At 53.9% G+C, this 12,626-nt stretch overlaps 1 protein-coding gene across 5 annotated transcripts in view; it reads left to right on the forward strand.

Moving 5' to 3' along the window:
* The window catches only part of EPRS1 (glutamyl-prolyl-tRNA synthetase 1), a 260,057-nt gene that overhangs the window by 138,784 nt on the left and 108,647 nt on the right, over window positions 1-12,626 (forward strand). For all 5 annotated transcript variants that reach the window (XM_083175138.1, XM_083175140.1, XM_083175139.1 and 2 more), the window contains one exon: window positions 1,751-1,823. In XM_083175138.1, coding sequence (XP_083031264.1) covers window positions 1,751-1,823 — 73 coding nt within the window. The remainder of the gene's footprint in view (window positions 1-1,750; window positions 1,824-12,626) is intronic.

The following is a 12,626-nucleotide window of genomic DNA, read 5'->3' on the forward strand; positions in this document are numbered from 1 at the left end:
CATGTCATAATGCGCAGTGCGTTACTGTAATAGACAGAGTAGTGTATTCCTTCTGTCATAATGTGCAGTGCGTTACTGTAATAGACAGAGTAGTGTATTCCTCATGTCTGCATGCGCAGTGCGTTACTGTAATGGACAGAGTAGTGTATTCCTCATGTCATAATGCGCAGTGCGTTACTGTAATAGACAGAATAGTGTATTCCTTATGTCCTAATGTGCAGTGCGTTACTGTAATAGACAGAATAGTGTATCCCTTCTGTCATAATGTGCAGTGCGTTACTGTAATAGACAGAATAGTGTATTCCTCATGTCTGCATGTGCAGTGCGTTACTGTAATAGACAGAATAGTGTATCCCTTCTGTCATAATGCGCAGTGCGTTACTGTAATGGACAGAGTAGTGTATTCCTCATGTCATAATGTGCAGTGCGTTACTGTAATAGACAGAATAGTGTATTCCTCATGTCATAATGCGCAGTGCGTTACTGTAATAGACAGAGTAGTGTATCCCTTCTGTCATAATGTGCAGTGCGTTACTGTAATAGACAGAATAGTGTATTCCTCATGTCTGCATGTGCAGTGCGTTACTGTAATAGACAGAATAGTGTATTCCTCATGTCATAATGCGCAGTGCGTTACTGTAATAGACAGAGTAGTGTATTCCTTCTGTCATAATGTGCAGTGCGTTACTGTAATAGACAGAGTAGTGTATTCCTCATGTCTGCATGCGCAGTGCGTTACTGTAATGGACAGAGTAGTGTATTCCTCATGTCATAATGCGCAGTGCGTTACTGTAATAGACAGAATAGTGTATTCCTTATGTCCTAATGTGCAGTGCGTTACTGTAATAGACAGAATAGTGTATCCCTTCTGTCATAATGTGCAGTGCGTTACTGTAATAGACAGAGTAGTGTATCCCTTCTGTCATAATGTGCAGTGCGTTACTGTAATAGACAGAGTAGTGTATTCCTCATGTCTGCATGCGCAGTGCGTTACTGTAATGGACAGAGTAGTGTATTCCTCATGTCATAATGTGCAGTGCGTTACTGTAATAGACAGAATAGTGTATTCCTCATGTCATAATGCGCAGTGCGTTACTGTAATTGACAGAATAGTGTATCCCTTCTGTCATAATGTGCAGTGCGTTACTGTAATAGACAGAATAGTGTATTCCTCATGTCATAATGCGCAGTGCGTTACTGTAATTGACAGAATAGTGTATCCCTTCTGTCATAATGTGCAGTGCGTTACTGTAATAGACAGAATAGTGTATCCCTTCTGTCATAATGTGCAGTGCGTTACTGTAATGGACAGAGTAGTGTATTCCTCATGTCTGCATGCGCAGTGCGTTACTGTAATGGACAGAGTAGTGTATTCCTCATGTCATAATGCGCAGTGCGTTACTGTAATAGACAGAGTAGTGTATTCCTCATGTCATAATGCGCAGTGCGTTACTGTAATAGACAGAATAGTGTATTCCTTATGTCATAATGTGCAGTGCGTTACTGTCATAGACAGAATAGTGTATTCCTTATGTCATAATGTGCAGTGCGTTACTGTAATAGACAGAGTAGTGTATTCCTCATGTCATAATGCGCAGTGCGTTACTGTAATAGACAGAATAGTGTATTCCTTATGTCATAATGTGCAGTGCGTTACTGTCATAGACAGAATAGTGTATTCCTTATGTCATAATGCGCAGTGCGTTACTCTCAAATACTACAGGCTCTTACTGGTGCTTTACTTCTCTAGGTAGCCTGGGTCACCAGATCTGGGAAGACGGAGCTGGCAGAGCCAATTGCTGTGCGGCCGACCAGTGAAACCGGTGAGTGGGTGTGTCGTGGAGATCATTTGCCATTTGCTTTGTTCTTACAGTTCAGTAGATGTTCAGTAGATGAAACCAATTCTTGTTGCTGGCGACACCAGGATGCTACTAGGTGGTGCTATTACATTTGTACTGTAGATGTTGACATAAGTACGGAGTAGTGAACCGCAATGGCCGTTAACTAATAGCGTCTTAGTGCATTACTGAGGTACCACACACTGGCAGACAAACAAACTGGTTACAGCATCCTCAGAAGTGTTCACAGTGACACCGAAAGACATACAGCGGGACCAGACTGTGGGGGCAGGTACTGGTTACAAACAGGACACGGGAATAATCCCAGGATACAAACTTCCTGTGGAGCAAGTAAAAAAAACAGGACCAAACACAGCCCAGGCACATGAAGGGCTAAGCAAACTCTGGGAAACGGGATCCATGTAGGTGAACACATTGCAGGATAGGATCCGGGTATACAGGCAAGGGCCGAGTCCGGATCCGGGTATACAGGCAAGGGCCGAGTCCGGATCCGGGTATACAGGCAAGGGCCGAGTCCGGATCCGGGTATACAGGCAAGGGCCGAATCCGGGTATACAGGCAAGGGCCGAGACTTTCCTCCCCGAATCTCAATATATCCTCAAATGCAGGTTTTCAAGTGTTAACAGAGTCCATGCAAAGAAGAATACAAGGTATCTTTGGTTTGCCCCACAAGGATGGAGATATGATGCGTACCAAAACTCACTCAGAAATAAATGTTGCTGCTCCTATAAAGGTTTCTTTTACTCGTCACACAGCGTAGTTTCAAAACAGGGGTCTTTATTACACTTTTCTCCACAAACAGAATGACAGATAAAAACACAAGTGAGGATATCGCCAGAGCTCCCAGATTTGAGATAGGGCAGATATAAAACAAAGTCTACAACCTGGTAGAAAGTCCGGAGTATCATCACAGGGTGTATATGACAGAGAGCCACAATCATCCAATCTGTTTCTGGTTAGTCCTCTTCTGCCCCAACGCGTTTCGATCCAAAGACTAGGATCTTTTTCAAGGTCCTTGAAAAAGATCCTAGTCTTTGGATCGAAACGTGTTTTGAAACTACGCTGTGTGACGAGTAAAAGAAACCTTTATAGGAGCAGCAACATTTATTTCTGAGTGAGTTGTGGTACGCATCATATCTCCATCCTTGTGGGGCAACCAAAGATACCTTTTTGTGAAAGAATACGTCTCCCTAGTGTGAGTTGGGGTACGCTATCACCAAAAAGATACCTTGATAGGCTAGATCTATCGATCTTTGATGTGAGTGGGGTACATATTCTAACAATTCTGGTGGAGGGGCAACCAACACCTATCCTCCAAAAAAGCACGGGTGGAAAAAGAAGAATTGTATTGAGACGTACTTCACCATATGTATTTTATGTATTCTTCTTTGCATGGACTCGGTTAACACTTGAAAACCTGCATTTGAGGATACATTGATCAATATTTAGCCTGACTGGGTCAAGGTTTGTCAGGATATAACCAGCATTCAGTCTGGGGCAGGCTAAGTAATATAGGGAGCAAGTCTTAATATGGATGGCTGGGAAAGGACAAGCACCTGCTACGCAGATTAACTGCACATGGACAACCAGACACATAGAGGTAATGGCCTAATTATGTAGCAGCTGAGACTGGACAGGCAGTCAGGCTGCAGTTACACAGACCTGCCAAAGGCCACTTGTAAAAATTCTAGATGGGACTGGTTGCACCACAAACGCTTGGAGAGCTTGGTGCCTGGGTCACATGGTCCTGATGTATAGGATTGGTTAGGGTGCCTGGGTCACATGGGCTTGGCATGGATGATTGATTAGGGTTTTATATATATGGTGGCAGATGCCCACCTAGCTTAATGATATCCCTCAGGTACATGAAAGGGTGGGATAATACTAGGTTAGAGAATTATACATGGTTTCCCCCAGTACATTGAATGACATAAGTAACCAGACTTAAACACTACATGATAATAGAATTCAAAGATCTTTGTTGAATATATTTGTGCAAATGTACGATTAAGCCCCCAAGCCACTGTCAAGGCTTATGTATACAGATAGAGCCATCCTCATCCAGCCCTTTAATAGTGAGCCAGAGCTGTCGGACTTTAATCCTCTCCTAATCCCCGGATGTATTGTTCTATATATTGTATAGCAGCTGAGAACACTAGGCCTTGGTGAGCCATGGCTATACAGAGAAGGCCAGCGGATGAATTCTCCATCTATTATGATTGGTTAAGGTGCCTGAGTCACATGGGCCTAATGTACAGTATAGGATTGGTTGGGGCGCCTGGGTCATGTGGGCTGGCTTGTAGGATTGGTTAGGGTACCTGGGTCACATGGGCTGGTGTGTGGGATTGGTTAGGGTGTCTGGGTCACATGGGCTGACGTATGGGATTGGTTAGGGTGCCTGGGTCACATGGGCTGGGGTATGGGATTGGTTAGGGTGCCTGGGTCACATGGGCTGGCGTATGGGATTGGTTAGGGTGTCTGGGTCACATGGGCTGGGGTATGGGATTGGTTAGGGTGCCTGGGTCACATGGGCTGACGTATGGGATTGGTTAGGGTGCCTGGGTCACATGGGCTGGCGTGTAGGATTGGTTAGGGTGCCTGGGTCACATGGGCTGGTGTATGGGATTGGTTAGGGTGCCTGGGTCACATGGGCTGGCGTGTAGGATTTGATAGGGTGCCTGGGTCACATGGGCTGGGGTGTGGGATTGGTTAGGGTGTCTGGGTCACATGGGCTGGGGTGTGGGATTGGATAGGGTGCCTGGGTCACATGGGCTGGCGTGTGGGATTGGTTAGGGTGCCTGGGTCACATGGGCTGGGGTGTGGGATTGGTTAGGGTGCCTGGGTCACATGGGCTGGCATGTAGGATTGGATAGGGTGCCTGGGTCACATGGGCTGGCGTGTGGGATTGGTTAGGGTGCCTGGGTCACATGGGCTGGTGTAGGGGATTGGATAGGGTGCCTGGGTCACATGGGCTGGGGTATGGGATTGGATAGGGTGCCTGGGTCACATGGGCTGGCGTGTGGGATTGGTTAGGGTGCCTGGGTCACATGGGCTGGTGTATGGGATTGGTTAGGGTGCCTGTGTCACATGGGCTGGGGTGTGGGATTGGATAGGGTGCCTGGGTCACATGGGCTGGCGTGTGGGATTGGTTAGGGTGCCTGGGTCACATGGGCTGGTGTATGGGATTGGTTAGGGTGTCTGGGTCACATGGGCTGGGGTGTGGGATTGGATAGGGTGCCTGGGTCACATGGGCTGGCGTGTGGGATTGGTTAGGGTGCCTGGGTCACATGGGCTGGGGTGTGGGATTGGTTAGGGTGTCTGGGTCACATGGGCTGGCGTATGGGATTGGATAGGGTGCCTGGGTCACATGGGCTGGCGTGTGGGAATGGTTAGGGTGCCTGGGTCACATGGGCTGGCGTGTAGGATTTGATAGGGTGCCTGGGTCACATGGGCTGGTGTATGGGATTGGATAGGGTGCCTGGGTCACATGGGCTGGGGTGTGGGATTGGTTAGGGTGCCTGGGTCACATGGGCTGGTGTATGGGATTGGTTAGGGTGCCTGGGTCACATGGGCTGGCATGTAGGATTGGATAGGGTGCCTGGGTCACATGGGCTGGCGTGTGGGATTGGTTAGGGTGCCTGGGTCACATGGGCTGGTGTATGGGATTGGATAGGGTGCCTGGGTCACATGGGCTGGCGTGTGGGATTGGTTAGGGTGCCTGGGTCACATGGGCTGGTGTATGGGATTGGTTAGGGTGCCTGGGTCACATGGGCTGGCATGTAGGATTGGTTAGGGTGCCTGGGTCACATGGGCTGGGGTATGGGATTGGATAGGGTGCCTGGGTCACATGGGCTGGCGTGTGGGATTGGTTAGGGTGCCTGGGTCACATGGGCTGGTGTATGGGATTGGTTAGGGTGCCTGTGTCACATGGGCTGGGGTGTGGGATTGGATAGGGTGCCTGGGTCACATGGGCTGGCGTGTGGGATTGGTTAGGGTGCCTGGGTCACATGGGCTGGTGTATGGGATTGGTTAGGGTGTCTGGGTCACATGGGCTGGGGTGTGGGATTGGATAGGGTGCCTGGGTCACATGGGCTGGCGTGTGGGATTGGTTAGGGTGCCTGGGTCACATGGGCTGGGGTGTGGGATTGGTTAGGGTGTCTGGGTCACATGGGCTGGCGTATGGGATTGGATAGGGTGCCTGGGTCACATGGGCTGGTGTATGGGATTGGTTAGGGTGTCTGGGTCACATGGGCTGGGGTGTGGGATTGGATAGGGTGCCTGGGTCACATGGGCTGGCGTGTGGGATTGGTTAGGGTGCCTGGGTCACATGGGCTGGGGTGTGGGATTGGTTAGGGTGTCTGGGTCACATGGGCTGGCGTATGGGATTGGTTAGGGTGCCTGGGTCACATGGGCTGGTGTGTAGGATTGGTTAGGGTGTCTGGGTCACATGGGCTGGGGTGTGGGATTGGATAGGGTGCCTGGGTCACATGGGCTGGCGTGTGGGATTGGTTAGGGTGCCTGGGTCACATGGGCTGGTGTATGGGATTGGATAGGGTGCCTGGGTCACATGGGCTGGGGTATGGGATTGGATAGGGTGCCTGGGTCACATGGGCTGGCGTGTGGGATTGGTTAGGGTGCCTGGGTCACATGGGCTGGTGTATGGGATTGGTTAGGGTGCCTGTGTCACATGGGCTGGGGTGTGGGATTGGATAGGGTGCCTGGGTCACATGGGCTGGCGTGTGGGATTGGTTAGGGTGCCTGGGTCACATGGGCTGGTGTATGGGATTGGTTAGGGTGTCTGGGTCACATGGGCTGGCGTGTGGGAATGGTTAGGGTGCCTGGGTCACATGGGCTGGCATGTAGGATTGGATAGGGTGCCTGGGTCACATGGGCTATCATGTAGGATTGGATAGGGTGCCTGGGTCACATGGGCTGGCGTGTGGGATTGGTTAGGGTGCCTGGGTCACATGGGCTGGTGTGTGGGATTGGATAGGGTGCCTGGGTCACATGGGCTGGGGTATGGGATTGGATAGGGTGCCTGGGTCACATGGGCTGGCGTGTGGGATTGGTTAGGGTGCCTGGGTCACATGGGCTGGTGTATGGGATTGGTTAGGGTGCCTGTGTCACATGGGCTGGGGTGTGGGATTGGATAGGGTGCCTGGGTCACATGGGCTGGCGTGTGGGATTGGTTAGGGTGCCTGGGTCACATGGGCTGGTGTATGGGATTGGTTAGGGTGTCTGGGTCACATGGGCTGGGGTGTGGGATTGGATAGGGTGCCTGGGTCACATGGGCTGGCGTGTGGGATTGGTTAGGGTGCCTGGGTCACATGGGCTGGGGTGTGGGATTGGTTAGGGTGTCTGGGTCACATGGGCTGGCGTATGGGATTGGATAGGGTGCCTGGGTCACATGGGCTGGTGTATGGGATTGGTTAGGGTGTCTGGGTCACATGGGCTGGGGTGTGGGATTGGATAGGGTGCCTGGGTCACATGGGCTGGCGTGTAGGATTGGATAGGGTGCCTGGGTCACATGGGCTGGCATGTAGGATTGGATAGGGTGCCTGGGTCACATGGGCTGGCGTGTGGGATTGGATAGGGTGCCTGGGTCACATGGGCTGGGGTGTGGGATTGGTTAGGGTGCCTGGGTCACATGGGCTGGCGTGTGGGATTGGATAGGGTGCCTGGGTCACATGGGCTGGCGTATGGGATTGGATAGGGTGCCTGGGTCACATGGGCTGGCGTGTGGGATTGGATAGGGTGCCTGGGTCACATGGGCTGGGGTGTGGGATTGGTTAGGGTGCCTGGGTCACATGGGCTGGGGTGTGGGATTGGTTAGGGTGTCTGGGTCACATGGGCTGGCGTATGGGATTGGTTAGGGTGCCTGGGTCACATGGGCTGGTGTATGGGATTGGATAGGGTGCCTGGGTCACATGGGCTGGGGTGTGGGATTGGTTAGGGTGCCTGGGTCACATGGGCTGGTGTATGGGATTGGTTGGGGCGCCTGGGTCATGTGGGCTGGCTTGTAGGATTGGATAGGGTGCCTGGGTCACATGGGCTGGCGTGTGGGATTGGTTAGGGTGCCTGGGTCACATGGGCTGGCGTGTGGGATTGGTTAGGGTGCCTGGGTCACATGGGCTGGTGTATGGGATTGGATAGGGTGCCTGGGTCACATGGGCTGGGGTATGGGATTGGATAGGGTGCCTGGGTCACATGGGCTGGTGTATGGGATTGGATAGGGTGCCTGGGTCACATGGGCTGGCGTGTAGGATTGGATAGGGTGCCTGGGTCACATGGGCTGGCGTGTGGGATTGGATAGGGTGCCTGGGTCACATGGGCTGGCGTGTGGGATTGGTTAGGGTGCCTGGGTCACATGGGCTGGTGTATGGGATTGGATAGGGTGCCTGGGTCACATGGGCTGGGGTGTAGGATTGGATAGGGTGCCTGGGTCACATGGGCTGGCATGTAGAATTGGATAGGGTGCCTGTGTCACATGGGCTGGCGCGTGGGATTGGTTAGGGTGCCTGGGTCACATGGGCTGGCGTGTGGGATTGGTTAGGGTGCCTGGGTCACATGGGCTGGCGTGTGGGATTGGTTAGGGTGCCTGGGTCACATGGGCTGGTGTATGGGATTGGATAGGGTGCCTGTGTCACATGGGCTGGGGTGTAGGATTGGTTAGGGTGCCTGGGTCACATGGGCTGGCGTGTGGGATTGGTTAGGGTGCCTGGGTCACATGGGCTGGCGTATGGGATTGGATAGGGTGCCTGGGTCACATGGGCTGGCGTGTAGGATTGGTTAGGGTGCCTGGGTCACATGGGCTGGGGGATTAGATAGGGTGCCTGGGTCACATGGGCTGGGGTGTGGGATTGGTTAGGGTGCCTGGGTCACATGGGCTGGGGTGTAGGATTGGATAGGGTGCCTGGGTCACATGGGCTGGCATGTAGGATTGGATAGGGTGCCTGTGTCACATGGTCTGGCGTGTGGGATTGGTTAGGGTGCCTGGGTCACATGGGCTGGGGTGTGGGATTGGATAGGGTGCCTGGGTCACATGGGCTGGTGTGTGGGATTGGTTAGGGTGCCTGGGTCACATGGGCTGGTGTATGGGATTGGTTAGGGTGCCTGGGTCACATGGGCTGGTGTGTGGGATTGGTTAGGGTGCCTGGGTCACATGGGCTGGGGTGTGGGATTGGTTAGGGTGCCTGGGTCACATGGGCTGGTGTGTGGGATTGGTTAGGGTGCCTGGGTCACATGGGCTGGGGTGTGGGATTGGATAGGGTGCCTGGGTCACATGGGCTGGTGTGTGGGATTGGTTAGGGTGCCTGGGTCACATGGGCTGGTGTGTGGGATTGGTTAGGGTGCCTGGGTCACATGGGCTGGTGTGTGGGATTGGTTAGGGTGCCTGGGTCACATGGGCTGGGGTGTGGGATTGGTTAGGGTGCCTGGGTCACATGGGCTGGGGTGTAGGATTGGTTAGGGTGCCTGGGTCACATGGGCTGGCGTGTGGGATTGGATAGGGTGCCTGGGTCGGGATGCGGTCATTTGGTCTACTGCATTATGGTCGACAGTCATTAGGTCGAATCCATTAGGTCGACATGCTAAAAGGTCGACATGACTCTAGGTCGACATGGGAAAAGGTCGACATGATTCTAGTTCGAAAGGTCATTAGTTCGACAGGTCATTAGTTCGACAAGGTCATTAGTTCGACATTGTCTATGTCGACATTCACAAGGTCGACATGGAGTTTTTCACTGTTTTTTGAGCCAACATGTGCCGACAGGCGGTATTTCATGCCCTACCATCCACTAGGGCGTGGTGGGAGAATAAAATAGTGTGCCGAGCGTAGCGAGGCACCGTGCCCGACGCATCGCGAGCGCAGCGAGCGATGCGAGGGGATGCAGTGCACTTTAAACTGTGTCCATGTCGACTGTATTGACATTCAGGTAAAAAAACAGTGAAAAACCCCATGTCGACCTTGTGAATGTCGACATAGACAATGTCGAACTAATGACCTTGTCGAACTAATGACCTGTCGAACTAATGACCTTTCGACCTAGAATCATGTCGACCTTTTCCCATGTCGACCTAGAGTCATGTCGACCTTTTAGCATGTCGACCTAATGGATTCGACCTAATGACTTTCCACCATAATGCAATAGACCAAATGATCCCAACCCCCTGGGTCACATGGGCTGGGGTGTGGGATTGGATAGGGTGCCTGGGTCACATGGGCTGGTGTATGGGATTGGTTAGGGTGCCTGGGTCACATGGGCTGGTGTGTAGGATTGGTTAGGGTGCCTGGGTCACATGGGCTGGCGTATGGGATTGGTTAGGGTGCCTGGGTCACATGGGCTGGCGTATGGGATTGGATAGGGTGCCTGGGTCACATGGGCTGGCGTGTGGGATTGGATAGGGTGCCTGGGTCACATGGGCTGGGGTGTGGGATTGGTTAGGGTGCCTGGGTCACATGGGCTGGCGTGTGGGATTGGATAGGGTGCCTGGGTCACATGGGCTGGCGTATGGGATTGGATAGGGTGCCTGGGTCACATGGGCTGGCGTGTGGGATTGGATAGGGTGCCTGGGTCACATGGGCTGGGGTGTGGGATTGGTTAGGGTGCCTGGGTCACATGGGCTGGTGTATGGGATTGGTTAGGGTGCCTGGGTCACATGGGCTGGCATGTAGGATTGGATAGGGTGCCTGGGTCACATGGGCTGGCGTATGGGATTGGATAGGGTGCCTGGGTCACATGGGCTGGGGTGTGGGATTGGTTAGGGTGCCTGGGTCACATGGGCTGGGGTGTGGGATTGGTTAGGATGCCTGGGTCACATGGGCTGGCGTGTGGGATTGGTTAGGGTGCCTGGGTCACATGGGCTGGGGTATGGGATTGGTTAGGGTGCCTCGGTCACGTGGGCTGGGGTGTGGGATTGGATAGGGTGCCTGGGTCACTTGGGCTGGGGTGTGGGATTGGATAGGGTGCCTGGGTCACATGGGCTGGCGTATGGGAATGGTTAGGGTGCCTGGGTCACATGGGCTGGGGTGTGGGATTGGATAGGGTGCCTGGGTCACATGGGCTGGGGTGTGATATTGGTTAGGGTGCCTGGGTCACATGGGCTGGTGTATGGGATTGGTTAGGGTGCCTGGGTCACATGGGCTGGCGTGTAGGATTGGTTAGGGTGCCTGGGTCACATGGGCTGGCGTGTAGGATTGGTTAGGGTGCCTGGGTCACATGGGCTGGGGTGTAGGATTGGATAGGGTGCCTGGGTCACATGGGCTGGCGTATGGGATTGGTTAGGGTGCCTGGGTCACATGGGCTGGCGTATGGGATTGGATAGGGTGCCTGGGTCACATGGGCTGGTGTAAGGGATTGGTTAGGGTGCCTGGGTCACATGGGCTGGGGTATGGGATTGGTTAGGGTGCCTGGGTCACATGGGCTGAGGTATGGGATTGGTTAGGGTGCCTGGGTCACATGGGCTGGCGTATGGGATTGGTTAGGGTGCCTGGGTCACATGGGCTGGGGTGTAGGATTGGTTAGGGTGCCTGGGTCACATGGGCTGGGGTGTAGGATTGGTTAGGGTGCCTGGGTCACATGGGCTGGTGTATGGGATTGGTTAGGGTGCCTGGGTCACATGGGCTGGGGTATGGGATTGGTTAGGGTGCCTGGGTCACATGGGCTGGCATGTAGGATTGGATAGGGTGCCTGGGTCACATGGGCTGGGGTGTGGGATTGGTTAGGGTGCCTGGGTCACATGGGCTGGCGTATGGGATTGGTTAGGGTGCCTGGGTCACATGGCTGGCGTGTAGGATTGGATAGGGTGCCTGGGTCACATGGGCTGGGGTGTGGGATTGGTTAGGGTGCCTGGGTCACATGGGCTGGCGTATGGGATTGGTTAGGGTGCCTGGGTCACATGGGCTGGCGTGTGGGATTGGTTAGGGTGCCTGGGTCACATGGGCTGGGGTGTGGGATTGGATAGGGTGCCTGGGTCACATGGGCTGGTGTATGGGATTGGTTAGGGTGCCTGGGTCACATGGGCTGGTGTATGGGATTGGTTAGGGTGCCTGGGTCACATGGGCTGGTGTATGGGATTGGTTAGCGTGCCTGGGTCACATGGGCTGGCGTATGGGATTGGATAGGGTGCCTGGGTCACATGGGCTGGTGTATGGGATTGGTTAGGGTGCCTGGGTCACATGGGCTGGGGTGTAGGATTGGTTAGGGTGCCTGGGTCACATGGGCTGGCGTGTGGGATTGGATAGGGTGCCTTGGTCACATGGGCTGGCATGTAGGATTGGATAGGGTGCCTGGGTCACATGGGCTGGTGTATGGGATTGGTTAGGGTGCCTGGGTCACATGGGCTGGGGTGTGGGATTGGTTAGGGTGCCTGGGTCACATGGGCTGGTGTATGGGATTGGATAGGGTGCCTGGGTCACATGGGCTGGGGTATGGGATTGGATAGGGTGCCTGGGTCACATGGGCTGGTGTGTGGGATTGGATAGGGTGCCTGGGTCACATGGGCTGGGGTATGGGATTGGATAGGGTTCCTGGGTCACATGGGCTGGGGTGTGGGATTGGATAGGGTGCCTGGGTCACATGGGCTGGCGTGTGGGATTGGTTAGGGTGCCTGGGTCACATGGGCTGGGGTGTGGGATTGGATAGGGTGCCTGGGTCACATGGGCTGGCGTGTGGGATTGGTTAGGGTGCCTGGGTCACATGGGCTGGTGTGTGGGATTGGATAGGGTGCCTGGGTCACATGGGCTGGGGTATGGGATTGGATAGGGTG

This window comes from Crinia signifera, chromosome 3, assembly GCF_055691185.1.
Source record: "Crinia signifera chromosome 3, ASM5569118v1, whole genome shotgun sequence".
NCBI classification, from domain to species: domain Eukaryota; kingdom Metazoa; phylum Chordata; class Amphibia; order Anura; family Myobatrachidae; genus Crinia; species Crinia signifera.